Source organism: Oncorhynchus mykiss, chromosome 2 (assembly GCF_057628025.1).
Source record: "Oncorhynchus mykiss isolate SJ-2025 chromosome 2, ASM5762802v1, whole genome shotgun sequence".
Taxonomy (NCBI): domain Eukaryota; kingdom Metazoa; phylum Chordata; class Actinopteri; order Salmoniformes; family Salmonidae; genus Oncorhynchus; species Oncorhynchus mykiss.
The window spans coordinates 17424105-17448425 of NC_143023.1; the positions used below are offsets into that span (position 1 = coordinate 17424105).

The window sequence follows — 24321 nt, forward strand, 5'->3', positions numbered from 1 at the left end:
CGCACATCATAACTTTTCCAGGATTTTCATGACTGTACAAACCCTGTTTGCTGACCAAAATGTACGTTAACTGTGTAAATAACTAACTAATTAGCACTGAATATCAACACGTGCACACACTGCTACACACAGCTCTTTGCTTTGATCTCAAAAGCTCACAACCCGGGATGATTGAAAGACTGCTCCTACCTGTTATTTCAATACAATCCTACTCGATGCAGTCTGCAGAAATGGGGAGAACAGCAACACATCGCATTCAGGGGGGACAACTCTGATCAAATTGTAATTGTTTGATATTGCAATGTTTTTTGTGTGATTGTTTTACTTGTCCATTCGGACATCTGAAATCTATATTCTTCTTGTCCAACTTTTTTTTATTTTTACAAGAGTTAATGTCAAGCCCTGTAGAAGGATGGAGAGACATGCCATATTTACAGTCTTTACTAGTAAGAGCCCATGTGCGAACTGCAGAGCCTATGTAGGTTTATGTAACCTCCAGCCTTCAAGGCACGCAAGCCTGGGTCTCGCCTGATGTTGGCGGCTGACACAGAAGTGTGAAGACAGGGGACGTGGCGGGGAGGAGGGTTCCTCATGTTGGGGGTGCCATATGGTGAACAAAGAGACTGTCTGTTCCCTGGTTTGAGTGTTTGCTGTCAAACCAGCAATTACGAGTAGGGGAGTTTTGAACAGGTTTTCGATTGCATTCGCTAAAATAAACCCTACCCTAATACTTTGATAAATGTTGTTACCACATTAAATGATGTAGTAAGTAACCATGTGTCAGTTGTGACCGGTCGTGATGCTTCAGAGAGTCAATAAATTACGTTTTTTTGCTCACACAGCTTGGCCTACAGGACATGAGTAACTACACTGACATGAGTAACTCACACAGCTTGGCCTACAGGACATGAGTAACTCACACAGCTTGGCCTACAGGACATGAGTAACTACACTGACATGAGTAACTCACACAGCTTGGCCTACAGGGCATGAGTAACTACACTGACATGAGTAACTCACACAGCTTGGCCTACAGGACATGAGTAACTCACACAGCTTGGCCTACAGGACATGAGTAACTACACTGACATGAGTAACTCACACAGCTTGGCCTACAGGGCATGAGTAACTACACTGACATGAGTAACTCACACAGCTTGGCCTACAGGGCATGAGTAACTACACTGACATGAGTAACTCACACAGCTTGGCCTACAGGGCATGAGTGACTACAGGACATGAGTAACTCACACAGCTTGGCCTACAGGGCATGAGTATCTACAGGACATGAGTAACTCACACAGCTTGGCCTACAGGGCATGAGTAACAACACTGACATGAGTAACTACAGGACATGAGTAACTCACACAGCTTGGCCTACAGGGCATGAGTAACAACACTGACATGAGTAACTACAGGACATGAGTAACTCTTACTGCTTATGATAGCTTGAGTAAAGAGTTAAACATTTTTTTAGTAGTCATGTTTTTCATAATTTTCCAGGATTGATGGACGTGCTTCAGTCTGTAACCTTTATAAAGTCATATGGGGTGAGAGAAGGGACAGGGAGACAGAGAGAGAGGGAAACAGAGAGACTTGCGAAGTAGAGAAAGAGAGTGATTTGAGAGAGGGAAAACAGATGGGAAGATTGCATTTTGGAGAGAAACAGAGCGAGAGAGGAGGAGTGCAAGGCAAATCTTTTTTTGTGTGTGTCTGGATAGAAGGGAGCCTCCTATACCCCTCACAGCATGAGCTTGGCCTGGGCTGCGGCCCAGTCTCGTCTGCACAGCAGGGTCCTTTCCTGAGCAGGCTGCCCAGGGGAGGGGCACCTGCTCCAGGCCCAAACACTGGCTGAGAGAAGGGTCTGGAGGGTGGGGCGGAGGGGCGAGGGGATGGAAAGACACTCAACAGTTCCAGGAAATAGTCGTGCTGGATTTATGAAACTCTCAGGTATCAGAGCAACGCTCCTGAAAGAAAATATGTCTTCTTGCTCTCCCTGAGGATGAGAGGATAGGAGGACGAAGACACCCGTCTCGGTGTGAAATAAGACGTTTCTGTGGAGAGCAGGAGGCAGAAGTTATGGTTGGACCCGACCTGCAGGCGCTGGTTACTACCAACACAAACCCACAGTTTATGGATTGGCTAAGCCTCCGACTGAGGCAATATTTTCCGCCGGTTTGGTTGGGTTGAATAAACACAACGTGTTTGAAGTTTATCAAACACTCAGTCATCCCAGCAGACGTGAGGGATAACTTAATCATCTGATATATGGAGTATGAGAATACACTGACACCCACGGCCTGTCCAGTATGCCTGAGACGGGCAATATTCAACGACCAACTCCACTGCCAGTACTGTCATGTCCCCAATGGCGAAAATGGAGTGAAATGTCTGTTTTGAATGAGCTTCAGTTTAACCCTCCATTTCTGTCATTTTGCTGTAAGTTTGGGATCCGTGGAGCACATTCCCACATGAACCCTACATTCGTCCCAAGAGCATGCCAGTATGTTTTTCTTTATACAGCGTCTCTGTCTGTCAAATATGCTGTATCTCTACTGTAACGTCTAGTCCGAGAGCCCAGTTGGACTAAGAAGGTCTCCGAGACCGACTAGTTGTCTGTGGATGTAAAGGTCTCAAGGTGGATGGCTATTGCATTAACTTCACAGAAGAAGCGTCCCCCCCCCCCACGGAGTGACCGCACAGGTAGCTGGGTAATAACTGCGGTGGGAACGTCACGCTCCGAGGTAACCCAGGTAAATGGAAACACATGGTGGAAAAACCCGAGACTTCAGGAGAGGCTCCCAACCATACAGACAGAACGGACGCACATTCAGATGGCTAGAACAGTTCTGAAGTCCACAACAATTTCCACAGTTCACCCATATCGCCATGAAAGTGAATGCGTAATTTGTTGACATCACATAATTATTGTAGACTTATCGTGGATAGCGATCTGTCAAAACAAACTTTAATTGGTTTGGGATGTCTCCAGAGGGTGTTGTTGCTGTGTATGTTGATAAAAGTACCATGGAAAAGGGAGTTTGCCCATCAGCCAACCAATCCAACGAGCTACTGCTCACCAATGTTTCTCATCATCAGTGTTTTAGGGGTCAGGTGTTACGAATATGTCACTTAGTTACAGGACTTACCAGCTCCCTCCTTAACCCCTGCGTAGGTCCACTCTCTGCGGATTTGAGATTCCCTTCACTAAGTTACATTTAGGCCTTTCTGAATAGTAACCGAGATAACTTTTAGGGACTGTACACTATTTATAATGAATGATAACTGAAGTGACCCTCCACTATACCCATAATAACAATTAAAACAAAGTGGATAGCAGAGAACATGCCTATTGTTTACCCTCCTAGGACAGACCAGAGCCTTAGATGCAGTTTTAGAAACTTTTTTTATTTTGTAAGCATTACATGGTACCAGAAAGTTGTGATTCGCAGACCACTGCTGACAAGGGTAGGGGTGAAAAGATCTCCATTCTAATAAAAGCACGCACGGCATGAATCTATCGTCTTCTTTGCGGTCTGAGAAACTAGACTTTAATAAAGAGGATAGGCTAAGTTTGGAACAGTGCTAAAGTTGTCCAATTGTAAACATGGAGCTGAACAGAACCAGTTACATCTGAAGTATCTGATCATACATGAATTCAAGAAAACGTCATTTGTTTTTTAACACAGCAGCTGCCCGCATATCATCAGGTAGGCCTACAGTATATGCACTTGTAAATTTACAAATGTATTGTATTTTATTCCATGATATTGTTATCACAAAATAGATTTGTGTTTACTGTGATTAGGGCATGGGAATAAAAGAGCATCTGTTAACAACTAGGCATGCATGGCTCACCGCATGATTCTCAAACCAAAGACTGGCCAAACTCATGTTTCTAAAAGTGAATTCAAAGGCATTGTAGAATGACTCTATAGCCTAATAAGACATTTTTCATTAGCATGTCACAAATGCTTCACAATTGACTTCTTAAATGGTGGCTTTAGCTATATCACTGGACAATATTTTTGTACACCTCATTGCCTTTTATATAATTCTGTTGGCTGGGATTCTCTGACTGCCAAAAGGGCCCAACATTGGCTGCTATTTGTATGTAAAACAGTTCTCCAGAAACTCCCTAGCTACCTCACTTCTTAATTGGAAATAAAGCCACCAGACTTGCTCTCGAGACTGAATAGTTCTAGAGGTTCCTCTGGTCTCCACAGAGTTGGGGAAGATTGCCTTTAGTTATTGTGCCCGTAGTGCATGGAACGACATGCAGCCCACTTTGAGGCTTGACTCTGTGGTCTCGAAGGGTCAGGTTGGGACTTTCATGAGGAATGTGGTGAAGGAGAAATGCACTTGTTTTGATTGATGTGTCATTTTATCTGCTGCTTTTGAATTTGATTGGTTGAAATGTGAAATTGTAAATGGATTGTGTTGTGTTGTTTTAATTCTGACACTCTGGAAATGAATTCACCTTTCAGCAGGACAATAACCTAAAACACAAGGCCAAATCTAAACTGGAGTTGCTTACCAGGAAGACGGAATGTTTCTCAGTGACCGATTTATAGTTTTGACTTAAATCTACTTGAAAATCTATGGCAAGACTTGAAAATGGTTGTCTCACGATGATCAACAACCAATTTGACAGAGCTTGAAGAATTTTGAAAACAATAATGGGCAAATGTTGTACAATCCAGGTATGCAAATCTCTTAGAGACTTACCTAGTTAGACTCACAGCCGTGGTCAATGACATAGGTTCTTTTACAAAGTATTTTCTCAGGAGTGTAAATACTATTCATTTTCAATAAATTAGCAAAAATGTCAAAACATGTTTTCACTTTGTCATAATGGGGCATTGTGTGTAGATGGGTGAAAGAAAACAATCTATTTAACCCATTTTGAATTCAGGTTGTAACACAACAAAATGTGGAATAAGTCAAGGGGTATGACTACTTTGCCCTTTGATTCTCAGAGCATGCTCTTCATATAGCCTATAGTATAGGGTAGGGAACATTTGATGGAGAACACACTAGGCAGACTCTATTGCACGCCCAGCAGAGAATCAGGTATGAGGGGCAGCATTGGGCACACATCGAGATATAATAAGCAACTCATTCTCAAACACGGAGCAATATGACATTTAATTGATTACAAATGACATGCCCCTCCCCTGAACTAAATAAAACACATATTAAACCCTCCCCTTGAAAAAGTACAACCATCCCCGAATTTCCACCGGGTAACAATTGTGTACATTTCAACCACTACCTTATGTCCTTGAATGCCACATGATTTGAATGGACAGAGGAAAAGCATCATTCATCAGTAATGTAATATTAGACAGGCCTTTTACCTTCTGCAATGAATTTAAAACCCTACTTGATGGATCTGTGTTGACCCTGAACCATTCATCTAAAGGAGAATATCTCTGAGGGACTGGGATGGATAAAGTGCCCTTCTGTCTCTGTTTCTTTAACTCTGGAGTTAATGGTCACATCATACAGAAGACAGAACCATAGTATGGTGATATAACTGATATAAATGGATATTTCTATTATATTATTTCAATAGGATGTTATGACTAAACGTTGTATTGAATCAAATAATGAGATTATTAGAATAGTTTGGGACTGATGGAATCAGTTTTAAACATGTCAATTATGACGTTACAGCCTTTTTCTAAAATGGATGACATTTTTAAAAATCCTCTTGAATCTACACACAATACCCCATAACTACAAAGCGAAAACAGGTTTTTCGAAATGTTTGCAAATGTATTACAAATAAAAAACTAAAGTATTCAGACCTTGTGCTATGAGACTCGAAATTGAGCTCAGGTGCATCCTGTTTCCATTGATCGTCCTTGAGATGTTTCTACAACTTCATTGGAGTCCACCTGTGGTAAATGTAATTGATTGGATATGATTTGGAAAGGCACACACCGGTCTATATAAGGTCCCACAGTTGACAGTTCATGTCAGAGCAAAAACCAAGCCATGAGGTCGAAGGAATTGTCCATAGAGCTCCATGACAGGATTCTGTCAAGGCACAGGTCTGGGGAAGGGTACCAAAAAGATGTCTGCAGTGTTGAAGGTCCCCAAGAACACAGTGGCCTCCATCATTCTCAAATGGAAGAAGTTTAGAGTAAGCATAGAGTAGAGCTGGCTGTCTGGCCAAACTGAGAAATCTGGGGAGAAGGGCCTTGGTCAGGGAGGTGACCAATAACCCAATGGTCACTCTGACAGAGCTCCAGAGTTCCTTTGTGGAGATGGGAGAACCTTCCAGAAGGACAACCATCTCTACAGCACTCCACCAATCAGGCCTTTATGGTAGAGTGGCCAGAAGGAAACCACTCCTCAGTAAAAGGCACATGACAGCCCGCTTGGAGTTTGCCAAAAGGACCCAGAAGACTCAGACCACGAGTCACTGGTCTGATGAAACCAAGATTGAACTCTTTGGCCTGAATGCCAAGCGTCACATCTGGAGGAAACCAGGTCCGCTCATCACCTGGCCAATACCATCCCTACGATTAAGCATGGTGGTGGCAGCATCATGCTTTGGGGGTGTTTTTCAGTGGTAGGGACTGGGAGACTAGTCAGGATTGAGGGAGAGATGAATGGAGCAAAGTACAGAGAGATCCTTGATGAAAACCTGCTCCAGAGCACTCAGGACCTCAGACTGGGGCGAAGGTTCACCTTCCAACAGGACAGCAACCCTAAGCAAACAGCCAAGAAAACGCTGGAGTGGCTTTGGGACAAGTTTCTGAATGTCCTTGAGTGGCCCAGCCAGAGACTGGACTTGAACCCGATCCAACATCTCTGGAGAGACCTGACAATAGCTGTTCAGCGACGCTCCTCATCCAACCTGACAGAGCTTGAGAGGATCTGCAGAAAAAAAATTAAGAAACTCCCCAAATACAGGTGTGCCAAACTTTTAGCGTCATACCCAAGAAGACTCGAGCATGTAATCTCTTCCAAAGGTGTTTCAACAAAGTACTGAGTAAAGAGTCTGAATACTTATGTAAATGTGATATTTCTGTTGTTTTTTTTAATAAATTGGCAAAAATATATAAAAATATATATTTTAAAACGGCTGAAAGGTAACAAAAGGTGGAAAAAGTCAAGGGGTCTGAATACTTTCCGAATGCACTGTATATTTAAAAGATATGCAACATGGTCTCTCTATATAATTTAGTTTGATTACCTCCATTTTTCTAGTCTGCATTGTCACGTTGGTATGAAGAGAATCGGGAGACAGGTGCAGGAATGCGTAATAGGGTTTTTAATTAAGCCCGAATTACGGCGTGCCGTGTAAGGGCATGGGGACGAAGACCAAACGAACACGTAACAAAAACACAGGGTTGAAACTTCGGCAGCTGCAAATGGGCCGTCCGACTTCACCACTTCAGCAGCCACAACCGGTCCGTCCGACGCCGCCACAACCGGTCCGACAGACCCCACTGGTCCATCCGACGCCGCCGCAACTTCGGCAGCAGCAACTGACCTGTCTGACAATGACGCAACTTCGGCAGCTGCATCAAGTCCTGAACGACCCGCACTGCGTTCCTGTGATCGTCCTCGAGGCCGGTGTCGTTGCGCTGCTGGTGCAGCACGTCGGGGGGGGGGGGGGCGTTACTGTCACGGATCCCTCCGGAACTTTCATTACACACACCTGTCCCCTATTCCCACTGATTAGCAGCTTGACATGCATCAACAAGTCCATTGTTCTTCTCCCCTCTCTTAAATGCATCCGCACAATACTTCTAAACAAACTCCTTCACATATGTACACCTCCACCACCCAACCCCCTATCCCTCCCACCACCCAGACCATAACCCTCCCACCACCCAGCCCCCCCCCCCCCCCCCCGCCACCCAGCCCCCTATCCCCCACAACCTCACTCCTCACTGTCAAACAACAATATTTGCTCATCTGCATCAAAGAGCCACAGGGTTTTGTTGGGTGTACAGTACAGTCAGTGTTTGAGTCAGACACGGACAGACACGCCGTTGCTACAAGGAGACACACAGAGAGACTGCCCAACGAACACACACAGGGAAGGGGAAGACCTGAGAGACTCACAGACACGCTGACACAGACACACAAATAAAAGTATGAGTGCAAACTCAAGTCCAGGGACTTTTCCACTCAGCACTTTCTTCTTGGCCTTTCCTTCTCTGCTTTTTTCTCTCTTTTTCTGTCGCTCCTTCTTCTCGCCTTCTGTCCCCCTCCTTCCCTCTACATCTCTTTGCTCACTCTCTCTGGCCATCCCTCTTTTTCTCACTGTCTCTCTCTCTCTGGCCATCCCTCTTTTTCTCACTGTCTCTCTCTCTCTGGCCATATCTCTTTTTCTCACTGTCTCTCTCTCTGGCCATCCCTCTTTTTCTCACTGTCTCTCTCTCTCTGGCCATCCCTCTTTTTCTCACTGTCTCTCTCTCTCTGGCCATCCCTCTTTTTCTCACTGTCTCTCTCTCTCTGGCCATCCCTCTTTTTCTCACTGTCTCTCGCTCTCTGGCCATCTCTCTTTTTCTCACTGTCTCTCTCTCTCTGGCCATCCCTCTTTTTCTCACTGTCTCACTCTCTCTGGACATCTCTCTTTCTCTCCCCTCGTCTGCTATTGTCATAAATACCATAAAACGGTGGGTATGAGATCTGTATTTTCAGTTATGTTGTGTTCTTTTCTGAGGGGTCAGGAGGAACACATCCTCTCCTCTAGGGAACAAAAAACCTGTGACATAGACTCTAGTATATAAAGCATGTTTTTATTTGATATATTATATCATATTATACACACCAAACTGGATATAAATACAGGCGTCATCGTCACCATGCAAAGCATTGCAGAGTTCGTTACAAAATAAAAGTCCAAACCCAACATGCAGGTATTGCTAATAAAAAAGGTCTGACTTTAGGCGTGCATATCAAACGTTGAGGGTCCGTGACACGAGGTCCTCACTAAAGCCCCCTAAATGATAACAGAACACACAAACGCTGCTTCCCTGTTGTCATACTCCATGTATTTTTGTGAATTCATACAATCAATGAGATATTTCTCAAGTTTTGAAGCTTTGGTATTTTCGCTCAGCCCGTCACATTTTTAATCTCCAAATAGGAAGTATGGTCCAGTCACATCCGTGCATACAAAGTGCTGTCTTTAATATAGTCCTTATGAAGTAACAATTACACAGTGAAATGCCCTTTGATATTTCAGGGGGAGACGGGGGTGTTTGAATCGGACAGTTTGTAAGCAGCCCCCCACCAGCCCCCAGAGCAGTCTATTATACCGGACTGTCTGTGCTGTCACGAACACTACTGCGGACTGCTCTTGCGGCAGAGCTGATTCGCTGACGTCGGTGTCTGCCTGTTCCTCCGTCGTTTCCCCCCTGTGAGCAGCGTGTAGAAGAATGGGTTCACGCAAGAGTTCCCGTACGTCAGCCCCGTTAGGATCCGGTTCACCGTCACCTGGGTACCCACCGGTACTGTCCGCAGCATGTCGGGCCGGTATAGCGGCAGCAGCTGCCACACCCAGAAGGGCAAGAAACAGGCCCAGAAGGCCAGAACTATCCCCAGGATGAGGAGCAGGACCTTGGGCCTTGGGGCCCGCGGAGGGTAGGACGTGCTACCCCCACTACCACTGGCCCAGGGCTGGGTCTGGGACACCCAGTAGAGACGGCCCAGAGTAGCATACAGCGCCCCGATGGCCAGCCCCGGCCCTATCATACTGGTACAGAACAGCACGCTCATATACACTTTGGAGCTCTGCTCGTCCCAGGCAGGGACACACAGCTGTCCGTCGTCTCCGTCCTCCAGGTGGAGGGTGATCATCATGGGCAGGCTGAGGGCCACCGCCAGGCCCCAGGCCAGGGCCACACGGAGCAACCCAGAGGAGGGGGAGGACGAGGTGGCCAGGGGGTTGGCCACAGCCCGATAGCGGTCCAGACTCATGGCGGTGAGGGTGTAGATGGAGGCGTGCAGGGTGATCAGGTCCAGGCTGAAGAGGAGGCGACAGCCCAGCTCCCCAAACGCCCAGTCAGCTGCCAGGCTGTCGTACACGATGAAGGGAGCCGTGAAGAGGTAGAGGAGGTCCGCCAGAGCTAGACTCAGCACCTGGAGATGGAGGGAGGTGGAGGAAGAAGAGGTGGGAGAGGAGGAAGGGGAGAGGGAGGGGGGAGAGGAGGAGAGGCAGGATGGTAACGGTACTCCTCTCCCTCCTAAACAGCAGCTAGAACACCCTCGCCTCCTCCTGCCTCTCCTGCGTCTGATGAGGAGACCCATGGTGTAGAGGTTCCCCCCAATGCCCAGGAGAGCCAGGAGGGACAGGAGGGAGCAGAAGAGAGCGGTTGAGGCCAGGCTGGGGGAAGGAGAGATGTATGGAGAGGCGGAGGGGAAGGAGGAGTTGGGGATGAAGGGGGAGGTGTATAATGGAGAACGTGAGGGAGGCAGGGAGCTAGAGAAATCCATACTTTTTAGTTGAGACTTCTGAAATGGTGGTGGTGTGGAGGTTAGCTGGGTTTATATAAATGTCAGAGGGAGAGGAACTATTATTTTGATTCCACTTGGCTGGATGGGAGGGTTTTGGTGGTGGACAATAGTAAGAGTGTGGGGGGTAGACATAGGAGATGAAAGGGAAATGGGAGAGGAGAAAGTTATATGTATTAGCATTGAAACACAGAAAATGGCCTTCTGAAAAGCATCTACAGCCTTTAATGATTTGCCACACAACTGTATTCTGCCTCTTTTTGGACATTTTGTTTTTGGCATATGGATGAATGTTCTGTCAATGTATTGTATTTGTGTAGTAGTCCCAGTAACAGAGGCATTTTAGAAAGGCATCATCATAGAAGTCGTATTGGCAAAGCTTCAATTCTAGATACGTTTATAGTGCTTTTTTTCACACTGGCTTTTCTGTGTAGGGGTGTAGAGCCAGTTGTAGATCATACATTTACTGATGAACCCCCTGCACTCCTGTTAAGGTCGCACCGCTGGTTGTGGGCAACAATTTCATGGCACGAAACGAACTGTGGAACCCGACGCATACAAATGTTCACCGCGCGCCTCATGAAGTTGAACATGAGGCAAGTAAGCTGACGCGTTTTTCGGCCCTTTCCAGATTTATGTCTACGTGCACATTTGGGCACCGGGGGCACGAGAATGCAGAGACTCCGGCGTCAAGCTGTCCCTAATTTTTTTTACGTCACAGAACATATTCCTCACCAGTTTATGAAATTCCATCGGCTTGCTACACCGCTGTGGCTGGGGATAGGAAGAGCAAGGCAGGAGACAGAGAGAACCCATGTTGTAGGCAATAAAACATCGTGTTTTGCTCGGTGATTTATTAGGGCATAAAATGAGGTTTGAAACCCACTGTTTCATTAAACAAAACATTGCGATATCTACATTAGGCTAATTATAATAAGTTAATAATGGTTATAAACACACAAGTATAGACTTCAACGTGGTTTCCTATAGGCGAATCCAAATAACCTATCCAACCTCATTTATAACTCTCGGCGTAGTGGTAAATGTAGTGATTATAATTGTACGCGGTAACGTCAAAGCAGATCGAGGGGTAAAGATAGAGTGCAGAAAAAAGCCTATGACACATGTTGGCTCCGGCAGTACCGGGGTTAAGAGCTACTGTTGAACTGTAGAGGGCCTGCCGAACTCCCGCTGTGGGCCATGTCCCACGGGTTTAATGTGCCCCCTAAAATAACATCTCTGTTAATATCTTTAACAAATTGACATTCAGACTGTTGCATTTTAACTGGAGGTTTCTTTCCTTAGATTGTTACCTAGATATTTAATATTTTAGCCTAATTTAGCTTTCTAAAAATATTAGGCCAAGGCTACCACATCATAATCTAAAACGGTTAGGCTATGTCTTCTAAATGTAGGTGACAGGTATTATTTTGTGAAAATATTTGTGCCAGCTCCAAATATAACATTTTGTCAGAGAATATAAATGAGGTTTGAATTTAATAAAAATGTTGACAAACAGGCCTCGGCCTACGGTAAACACAGTCACATAAACATAACTGAAAAGACTGACTGAAGAGTAGAGTAGGCCTAATGATGACTTGTTAATTATTGATTATCACTCCAGTGTTAATCTGCATAATTGTAATTATTTGCCTACCTCATGCCTTTTGCACACAATGTATATATAGACTCCCCTTTTTTTCTACTGTGTTATTGACTTGTTAATTGTTTACTCCATGTGTAACTCTGTGTTGTCTGTTCACACTGCTATGCCTTATCTTGGCCAGGTCGCAGTTGCAAATGAGAACTTGTTCTCAACTAGCCTACCTGGTTAAATAAAGGTGAAATAAAAAATAAAAAAAATAAAAAATAATAATCATTTAGGCTAAATGGTCAGATGAATAGGTAGTGTATCCACCCAGCATTAGACAATTCTTCCACAGAAGTGTATATCCAAGACCAGAGCTCTTTATTACAGACTGCTCTAGCCAAGAAATAAATACACCTTTTTAAAGTAGGCTATATAATCTGTTGAGTTGTCTTTACCTTATTCAATCCAATTCCGGTAGTTGCAAATAACATCTTCCTCCATTTAATGTGTCTGAATGTCCGATTCAGTTTCCATTCAAAAATCCACAGAGGCCTATAGTTGGTCCAGTTTTTGTCTATAGAAAAAATAGATATCCTCAAATCTTTATTATTCGTTGTCAGACAGGTGATGGTTGATGGATCTAAAGCTGTTCCACCTAACTTTGTGCCTCGCAATGCTATGTTTCCTCTCCTCTCCCTCCTCATAGTGTGGCTCTCGCCCCCTCGGCCCAGTCTCTGGTGTGTCTACGAGTCCACGGGAGGGGAAGGAGGAGAAACAGACGCGCTCACAGCGTAGAGTCAGTTATTAAAGGTCGTGGTTAAAGTAACTATTATAGCTGTCATTCATGCAGCCTATAATCAAGTACGTACAGTAAATGGTTATTGTCAAATGGTGAAAGTTTGGACACTCTTCAAGCTTCCCTAATGCATATCTAGATCATATTTATTATATTCTATATAAAGCTAGTTTATTTTAAATAGGATGTTATATTACTACAAATACTTAAATGTCCCATAGAGCGGCGCACAATTGGCCCTGCGTCGCCTGGGTTAAGGGAGTGTTTGGCCCTGCGTCGCCTGGGTTAAGGGAGTGTTTGGCCCTGCGTCGCCTGGGTTAAGGGAGTGTTTGGCCCTGCGTCGCCTGGGTTAAGGGAGTGTTTGGCCCTGCGTCGCCTGGGTTAAGGGAGTGTTTGGCCCTGCGTCGCCTGGGTTAAGGGAGTGTTTGGCCCTGCGTCGCCTGGGTTAAGGGAGTGTTTGGCCCTGCGTCGCCTGGGTTAAGGGAGTGTTTGGCCCTGCGTCGCCTGGGTTAAGGGAGTGTTTGGCCCTGCGTCGCCTGGGTTAAGGGAGTGTTTGGCCCTGCGTCGCCTGGGTTAAGGGAGTGTTTGGCCGGGGTAGACCATCATTGTAAAATAAGAATTTGTTCTTAATGGACTTGCCTAGTTAAATAAATTGTTTTAAAAAATAAATAAATAAAAACAGTATCTGGCTCCCTCATAGCCTAGGCCAAGACATACTAATACTATTCACTGTGAATCAGTGAATCACTTTGAAATGAATTATGCAATATTTCTCCTGCCAGTGCAATAAACAGTAGGCTTAATTACTTTATAACAACATGACACAAAAATGAACAACACAAGAACAAAACCAATGGTGAGTACACTAGACTAGAGTACAATACATATTGTACAAACATTGCTGCTATGAATTAACTAAATTGTACATTCTTCATTACAGACATTACGTTACTAGGGTTTACTGAACATGCACCTTCCAGTAAGAGTCACGATGACGCACGATAATAGTCTTTCAGTGAAATTTACGCTCGTGTGTTTCTTTAATTACAAAGTCAATCACTCAATTGGGACTGGTTAAGATAAGGTAAAGAGCGGCAGGCAGCCTAGCGGATAGAGAGTTGGGCGAGTAACGGAAAGGTTGCTGGTTCGAATCACAGTGCCAACAAGGTGGGGAAATTATGTTGATGTGCCCTTCAGCAAGGCACTTAACCCTAATTGCTCCTGTAAGTTGCTCTGGTTAAGAGCATCTGCTAAATGATTCAAATGTAAAAATGTAACTTTATCGACCCCAAAAGGAATCAATCCTCAATTGCACCAGCCAATCCAACAGACAGAACTACAATCAGCAACGTTCTGCCGCAACATACTGTAAATTGAATGAGTATCTAGATTACACAAACACACTGGTCTTGATATGCGTGTTAGTTCCAGTATCTTCCAGTTAAAATGTGTGACTCATGAGGCTTTCCAGTGAAACAGACCAGAACAGGACAGGAGGCAGACGGACAGACGTGCTGACACACCAGTGAGACGTCGTTATTTGCTGTCATTTCGGGGAGCGCTGCAATAACTAACGCACTTCAACTACAGCCCAATGTCAATACTACACACACACACACACACACACACACACACACACACACAGCATTATATGGTGGTGGGATGTCTGAATTCTGAATTACAGTAAGGCAGCCAGTGCCTCTAACAACATATTTCCATGTCAGAAACAAGTTCAAATAGCAATGATTTGGTCATTAAGCATAGAAGAAACTTCTAACTCACATTCAGGCTTGTGCCCAGGAATTAAAACCACCATCTTGGGTCTGCCAGCACCACTATGCCCCTAGCAACTCAGCCACATTGACCTGGTTGTGTGTGGTACTTATTGAGTATTAACTTGTGCACTGTACGACTCTTAGCATCATTACTGTCTGGTCTTGATGTCCCATACATGTGTTAGCAAGAGAACACAAGACCGACTGAGATAAAGACGAGAAGTAGAGAGAGGGAGGGTGGGGGGACATACCTAGCCCCGCAGGGTGTGAGGAATTTGAACAAATACCTGGCACGGGCATGCCAAAGAAGGAGGAGAGGGTTAGGGGGAGAGGGGCTAAGGGGGGAGAGGGGCTGGGGGGGGGAAGCTGGAGGGAGAGTGGCCTGGAGGGACGGGGGGCTAGGGGCGGGAGAAGCTGGATGGAGAGGAGCTTGGAGGGAGAGGGGCTAGGGGCGGGAGAAGCTGGAGGGAGAGGGGCTAGGAGGGAGAGGGGCTAGGGGCGGGAGAAGCTGGAGGGAGAGGGGCTAGGAGGGAGGGGGGGCTAGGGGCGGGAGAAGCTGGAGGGAGAGGGGCTAGGAGGGGGGGCTAGGGGTGGGAGAAGCTGGAGGGAGAGGAGCTAGGAGGGAGAGGGGCTAGGGGCGGGAGAAGCTGGAGGGAGAGGGGCTAGGAGGGAGAGGGGCTAGGGGCGGGAGAAGCTGGAGGGAGAGGGGCTAGGAGGGAGGGGGGGCTAGGGGCGGGAGAAGCTGGAGGGAGAGGGGCTAGGAGGGAGAGGGGCTAGGGGCGGGAGAAGCTGGAGGGAGAAGGGCTAGGAGGGAGAGGGGCTAGGGGCGGGAGAAGCTGGAGGGAGAGGGGCTAGGAGGGAGAGGGGCTAGGGGCAGGAGAAAATGGAGGGAGAGGGGCTAGGAGGGAGAGGGGCTAGGGGCAGGAGAAAATGGAGGGAGAGGGGCTAGGGGCGGGAGAAGCTGGAGGGAGAGGGATTAGGGGCGGGAGAAGCTGGAGGGAGAGGGGCTAGGAGGGAGAGGGGCTAGGAAGGACTAGGGACAGGATAAGCTGGGGGAGAGGGGCTAGGAGGGAGAGGGGCTAGGAGGGAGAGGGGCTAGGGGCAGGAGAAAATGGAGGGAGAGGGGCTAGGAGGGAGAGGGGCTAGGGGCGGGAGAAGCTGGAGGGAGAGGGGATAGGAGGGAGGGGGGCTAGGAGGGAGAGGGACTAGGGGCGGGAGAAGCTGGAGGGAGAGGGGCTAGGAGGGAGAGGGGCTAGGGGCGGGAGAAGCTGGAAGGAGAGGGGCTAGGAGGGAGAGGGACTAGGGGTGGGAGAAGCTGGAGGGAGAGGGGCTAGGAGGGAGAGGGGCTAGGGGTGGGAGAAGCTGGAGGGAGAGGGGCTAGGAGGGGTACAGGGACATAGGCTTGCTCCGATACAGACAGAACAATGGATTGAAATAGAGATACAGTGTATATAGACTGGGATGAAGAAAGGTAGAAGGAAAGGACAAAGACGGGAGAGAGCAGTGAGCTCTGGGTGCTCACTGCTTGGGCTCTCAAGTGGACAGAGATAGAGAGAAAGCTAGAGATGAAGGGGTTTGGAAATAGTTAGGCGAGATAATTTAGGGGTCAATGTTGACTCAGACAAATGAGGAGAAAATTGAGAACAACAAATTGGGGGAAAGAGGGGAGAAATGGAGAGAAGGGGGGATGAGAAGGGAAGTTAATCTGAGATGGTATGCGGCTTGTTTTCTTCTGTGGTACACATCCAGCCCATCGATCTCTGTTCACATGACAGTCCTGTCTGGTGTAATCTCTAATTACATGCACTTGAGCTGTGACTGCAGCATCTTAACCTACTCTACAGTTGTTTCAATGAACATTTGAGGGACGAAGAATAACCTCATTCAGAGATGTGACTTCAGATCAATTATATAATTTCTTATTTTCTGAACTATTATCTATTTCTTTCATCATTGAAACTGACCCCAAACCAGGGTCTTCATTCTCCTCCTGACCATTGTTGTGCTGATCATTTATGTTGTTTTAGGTTGTGTCTGGAAGGGACCTGGATCTAGCTGTCGCTGGACATCACATAGAGAACCTGGCTGGTCTAAACCCTTGGATGACAGAGGTAAATTGTAATATGCCAAGGTAGGAACCATATCCTTGAGGCAGCTGTCACAGTGGTACTACGCTGTCATGACCATGATAACGACAACCGTATTGCTCTGACGTAAGTCAGGTGTGTGTCTGATGTATGTAATTCATCCAGTGTTGTGTAGGCTGATGTAAATCAGGTGTGTGTCTGATGTATGTAATTCATCCAGTGTTGTGTAGACAGATGTAAGTCAGGTGTGTGTCTGATGTATGTAATTCATCCAGTGTTGTGTAGACAGATGTAAGTCAGGTGTGTGTCTGATGTATGTAATTCATCCAGTGTTGTGTAGACAGATGTAAGTCAGGTGTGTGTCTGATGTATGTCATTCATCCAGTGTTGTGTAGACAGATGTAAGTCAGGTGTGTGTCTGATGTATGTAATTCATCCAGTGTTGTGTAGACAGATGTAAGTCAGGTGTGTGTCTGATGTATGTAATTCATCCAGTGTTGTGTAGGCTGATGTAAATCAGGTGTGTGTCTGATGTATGTAATTCATCCAGTGTTGTGTAGCCAGATGTAAGTCAGGTGTGTGTCTGATGTATGTAATTAATCCGTATTGTTCTGATGTAAATCAGGTGTGAAGCCTTCGATGTGACCCACAATCCTTCTGACGTGTCTCTGTAGACTACTGCTGAGTTCCAGAGGTTATGACTATAAAACAGAACTGAGCTTGAAATCCCACTCAAACTGAGCATGAAATCCCACTCAAACTGAGCTTGGAATCCCACTCAAACTGAGCTTGGAATCCCACTCAAACTGAGCTTGGAATCACACTCAAACTGAGCTTGGAATCACACTCAAACTGAGCTTGGAATCACACTCAAACTGAGCTTGGAATCACACTCAAACTGAGCTTGGAATCACACTCAAACTGAGCTTGGAATCACACTCAAACTGAGCTTGGAATCACACTCAAACTGAGCTTGGAATCACACTCAAACTGAGCTTGGAATCACACTCAAACTGAGCTTGGAATCACACTCAAACTGAGCTTGGAATCACACTCAAACTGAGCTTGGAATCACACTCAAACTGAGCTTGGAATCACACTCAAACTGAGCTTGGAATCACACTCAAACTGAGCTTGGAATCACACTCAAACTGAGCTTGGAATCACACTCAAACTGAGCTTGGAATCACACTCAAACTGAGGTTGGAATCACACTCAAACTGAGGTTGGAATCACACTCAAACTGAGGTTGGAATCACACTCAAACTGAGCTTGGAATCACACTCAAACTGAGCTTGGAATCACACTCAAACTGAGCTTGGAATCACACTCAAACTGAGCTTGGAATCACACTCAAACTGAGGTTGGAATCACACTCAAACTGAGCTTGGAATCACACTCAAACTGAGCTTGGAATCACACTCAAACTGAGGTTGGAATCACACTCAAACTGAGCTTGGAATCACACTCAAACTGAGCTTGGAATCACACTCAAACTGAGCTTGGAATCACACTCAAACTGAGGTTGGAATCACACTCAAACTGAGCTTGGAATCACACTCAAACTGAGCTTGGAATCACACTCAAACTGAGGTTGGAATCACATTCAAACTGAGCTTGGAATCACACTCAAACTGAGCTTGGAATCACACTCAAACTGAGCTTGGAATCACACTCAAACTGAGCTTGGAATCACACTCAAACTGAGCTTGGAATCACACTCAAACTGAGCTTGGAATCACACTCAAACTGAGCTTGGAATCACACTCAAACTGAGCTTGGAATCACACTCAAACTGAGCTTGGAATCACACTCAAACTGAGCTTGGAATCACACTCAAACTGAGCTTGGAATCACACTCAAACTGAGCTTGGAATCACACTCAAACTGAGGTTGGAATCACACTCAAACTGAGCTTGGAATCACACTCAAACTGAGGTTGGAATCATACTCAAACTGAGCTTGGAATCACACTCTCCTTGGAAAAACAGTTTTTATTTTTCTATATATCAGCATCTGTGAGCGGTAGTTACAAGGGAAGTAACTTTAGTAGCCTGTCATGACAGAAATTAAATAACACCAAATAATCACCTCCGGCTTCTCGTGCTGTCCTTCCACTATACCTTCATTATGTTAATTAATTTATTCCTGTTTCTCAACGACTGACTGACAAATTGCCCACCGGTTGGCCAGCTTCCCATACTAATAATTAAATGGGCGGACATCTTTTCTGCGTGACAAACGGTTGTTTCTTCCGGCTGATTCGCCGTGCTCGCCATGAGTTATTGATCCCTCTCCGCACACAGGCCTATGTAGGACTCTAAACAAGATGTTTCACTTTCACTAATCCACAGAGCAAGAGTTGATTTGGCTTTATTGTGTTGTCATTTACCAGCACAACAGATGCCAATATTTCTTTCAGCGAGACTGGCCTCTGCCAATAGGTCTATATCTTTATGGCACAGGAAGAGTTACCTCCATATTGGTAGTCCTTTTCCCCCCTCAATTGCTACTGTCCCATGTAGTCAGAGTAACAGTGATGTGGCCGGTCTCTGAGGAAAGGTTGACAGCAGTATTGAACGTTTGACTGAAGCCTCGCAAATCGATGTTTGTGTCTTTTGGACAAACATCCTATATATCAGTGAGTTTGTGAGATCGTGTTGGATGTGGCATCCCACAGGAGTCATATGAACTGCTGATGGCTGCTCTAAGGGAGGAACAGTTTAACCTGCGCCTCTGAATCACTTATATATGACGTTTCCAGTCTCTTTTGACGGGCAGTGAAGTCTGGAGAACCTCAAAGCCACAGATTGAACCAAGATGGTCTCTCCTCCTCCTCCTGAATCCTGGAGCATTTGATTTGGACATTCTGTGACCATGACAAAATCTGGAAACTGTTACTCTCTTTGTCCCAGATCAGAATTTTAGTGGGCCCATGTGGAATTATATCTCTGCAGCCAAGGTCTTACTGCAGAGGAGGGAGATGGTCTCCATCGCTGTGATGAGCAGATCAGTGGAACTATTGGACATATCCGTCTTGTCTTCTTTCTCCCAGATGCTGAGAGGGTTATAAAGCATTTACTCAATGTAACTGTAGTTTAACTATCTATTATGATCATTTTTTTGTAATAGTTATATAATAATTACAGTATTGGTGTAGGATGCAATATATTTAGTGTCAAATCACTTGACAATCATAAAAAAGAAACCCTTATACTCTGAAACAAGCCACATGAAAATGGTCAAAGAAATGGCATTTTCTCCCAAGGCAGAGGGAAATAGTGCTTAGATTCCCTGTTGGGTAGTTTATACTATCATGCATAATCTAAATCCCAAACCTCGACCGTGTGGCGCAGTGGTCTAAGGTACTGCATCGCAGTGCTTGGGGCGTCACTAGAGACCCAGGTTCGATCCCAGACTGTGTTGCAGCTGGCCACCTCTCCCGAGTCCGTACGGGAGTTGCAGCGATGGGACAAGACTGTAACTACCAATTGGGGAGAAAAAGGGCTAAAAAATAAAAATAAGCCCAAACCTCCTTGGTTGCTGCAAGCACTTTGGTGATGATTGCAAAAATGGCTGACATCTGCTCTCTGGTGGTTATGTGTTGCTAAAGCACCATCCCTCTACTCTACCCAGATAAACATCCTAGAAAAAAGCATAGCCTGCCCTTGGGCTGGAAATGGCAATTACACATCTTTAGGGGAAGCATGAATGATGTTCTGTATCTTTTAATTGAACCCGGCGCGTAGGTACGGGTGGGCCTGGGTGGGTGCAGGCCCACCTGCTGGGAGACAGGCCCATCCAATCAGATTGAGATTTTAAAAATAAAGGATGGTGTTTACTTGTCAGTGTTCCAAATGGGACATTCTTTGTCTTTTACCTTAAACATGCAAATGCCATCAGATAGAATTCATAGCAAGCAGTGCACTGGGTTAGTCATATTTGATGAACTGCAATGACATTCACTCTCACAGTATGGGTTGCCAAAAATAACTAACTGAAAGCCACAACCCCAATTGGCCACAAATATGACTGCATTGAAGCATATGTCAATGTGCTTCTATGGCTATATGCACCATGCCACTGCCTATGTCATTTGTTTATTTAGCAAACAAGACAGCTCATAACCCAGTGCCTTTATCACAGTTAACACACCTATATTGTAGCTTTAATTGCAGGAAATTAAACATTTTCTCTCAGCCTCATGGCAAATGTGAAAACTATGTTTTGGGGGGGTACCCACCAACTAATTTCTGTCTATGCCACTGAATTGAACTGTTTCATAAAACCATGCCTCCCTTCTCTCTCTCTTTGCTGTGCTGATCATGAACTTTCACATTCAAAAGCTGTTAGAGGCAATAATTAAGTATTTCTTCCATCTCTCTTTCTCTCTTGCTCTCCTCTCTCTCTACTCTATCTTTCCCGCTCTCCCTCTCTCCCTCTCATGTACACATTTCTCTCTCTCTTTATTTCTCTCTCTCGCTGCCTGGAGAGAATTTTCCATCGATCAATTACAATCAGTGTACCTTTCTCACACTATGCAAGGACAGACTGATGGCTAGATGGACCAGTGGCATAACGGTACAAACCCACAGCTAATGTATTGAATCACTGGTAGTCCTATTAATCCTACATATCTAATTCGCACAGTGAGGTGATCATTTACTCCTTATTATGATTGTACAGTATGTGATTCATTTGCTAACTTTAGCCAGAGAAAAGTGAATGCTTTATTGCCCAGCGTCATGATATGACATCATTGGTTTCAGCCCCTAACCTCCTTTCCATCACCTTCCAGTGCGCTGCTGGCTGTCTGATCCTATTTGCATTAGATGACAGAGGCCTTGGTGAATTTGACCGAGATTAAAACAGATGAAGTATTAGTAAACACACACACACACAGCCTACACATACATACACACACAGCCTACACATACATACACACACACAGCCTACACATACATACACACACAGCCTACACATACATACACACACACAGCCTACACATACATACACAAACAGCATACACATACATACACACACACAGCCTACACATACACACACACACACAGCCTACACATACATACACACACACAGCCTACACATACATACACACACAGCCTACACATACATACACACACAGCCTACACATACATACACACACACAGCCTACACATACATACACACACACAGCCTACACATACATACACACACACAGCCTACACATACATACACACACAGCCTACACATACATACACACACACAGCCTACACATACATACACACACACAGCCTACACATACATACACACACAGCCTACACATACATACACACACACAGCCTACACATACATACACACACACAGCCTACACATACATACACACACACAGCCTACACATACATACACACACAGCCTACACATACATACACACACAGCCTACACATACATACACACACACAGCCTACACATACATACACACACAGCCTACACATACATACACACACACAGCCTACACATACATACACACACACAGCCTACACATACATACACATACACACACACAGCCTACACATACATACACACACACACAGCCTACACATACATACACACACACAGCCTACAAATACATACACACACAGCCTACACATACATGCACACACACACACACAGCCTACACATACATACACACACAGCCTACAAATACATACACACACACAGCCTACACATACATACATACACACAGCCTACACATACATACACACACACAGCCTACACATACATACACACACACAGTCTACACATACATACACACACACACACAGCCTACACATACATACACACACACACACAGCCTACACATACATACACACACACAGCCTACACATACATGCACACACACACACACACAGCCTACACATACATACACACACACAGCATACACATACATACACACACACAGCCTACACATACATACACACACACAGCCTACACATACATACACACACACAGCCTACACATACATACACACACAGCCTACACATACATACACACACACAGCCTGCACATACATACACACACACAGCCTACACATACATACACACACACAGCCTACACATACATACACACACAGCCTACACATACATACACACACACAGCCTACACATACATACACACACAGCCTACACATACATACACACACAGCCTACACATACATACACACACACACAGCCTACACATACATACACACACACACAGCCTACACATACATACACACACACAGCCTACACATACATACACACACACAGCCTACACATACATACACACACACAGCCTACACATACATACACACACACAGCCTACACATACATACACACACACAGCCTACACATACATACACACACACACAGCCTACACATACATACACACACACAGCCTACACATACATACACACACACACACACACAGCCTACACATACATACACACACACACACACACACACACACACAGCCTACACATACATACACACACACACAGCCTACACATACATACACACACACACAGCCTACACATACATACACACACACACACAGCCTACACATACATACACACACACACAGCCTACACATACATACACACACACACAGCCTACACATACATACACACACACACAGCCTACACATACATACACACACACACAGCCTACACATACATACACAGCCTACACATACATACACACACACACACACACACACACACACAGCCTACACATACATACACACACACACAGCCTACACATACATACACACACAGCCTACACACACACACACACACACAGCCTACACATACATACACTCACACACAGCCTACACATACATACACACACACACAGCCTACACATACATACACACACACACAGCCTACACATACATACACACACAGCCTACACACACACACACACACACACACACACACAGCCTACACATACATACACACACACACAGCCTACACATACATACACACACACACAGCCTACACATACATACACACACACACAGCCTACACATACATACACACACACAGCCTACACATACATACACACACACAGCCTACACATACATACACACACACAGCCTACACATACATACACACACACACACACACACACACACACACACACACACACACACACACACACAGCCTACACATACATACACACACACAGCCTACACATACATACACACACACAGCCTACACACAGATACACACACACACAGCCTACACATACACACACAGCCTACACATACACACACAGCCTACACATACACACACACACACACAGCCTACACATACATACACACACACAGCCTACACATACACACACAGCCTACACATACACACAGCCTACACATACACACACACATCCTACACATACACACACAGCCTACACATACACACACAGCCTACACATACACACACAGCCTACACACACACACACAGCCTACACATACACACACAGCCTACACACACACACGCCTCCTGCACAAGTACCTTTTATTTGCATGACAAACTTTTACATTATTAATGAC

General features: G+C 45.4%; 1 protein-coding gene across 1 annotated transcript; it reads right to left on the minus strand.

Annotated features, from left to right (window-relative positions):
- Positions 1–8749: 8749 nt before the first annotated feature.
- LOC110536509 (urotensin-2 receptor) lies at positions 8750–12574 on the minus strand. The gene is made up of 2 exons (XM_021622281.3): positions 12532–12574; positions 8750–10566 (listed from the first exon to the last, which is right to left on the minus strand). Exon 2 carries the CDS (start codon positions 10465–10467, stop codon positions 9316–9318), a length of 1152 nt encoding a protein of 383 aa, XP_021477956.2. The 5' UTR covers positions 10468–10566; positions 12532–12574; the 3' UTR covers positions 8750–9315.
- Between the last annotated feature and the right edge of the window lie 11747 nt (positions 12575–24321).

Excerpts from the sequence above, each read along its gene's own strand:
- LOC110536509 (XM_021622281.3), bottom strand. The coding sequence starts at position 10,467 with ATGGATTTCTCTAGCTCCCTGCCTCCCTCACGTTCTCCATTATACACC.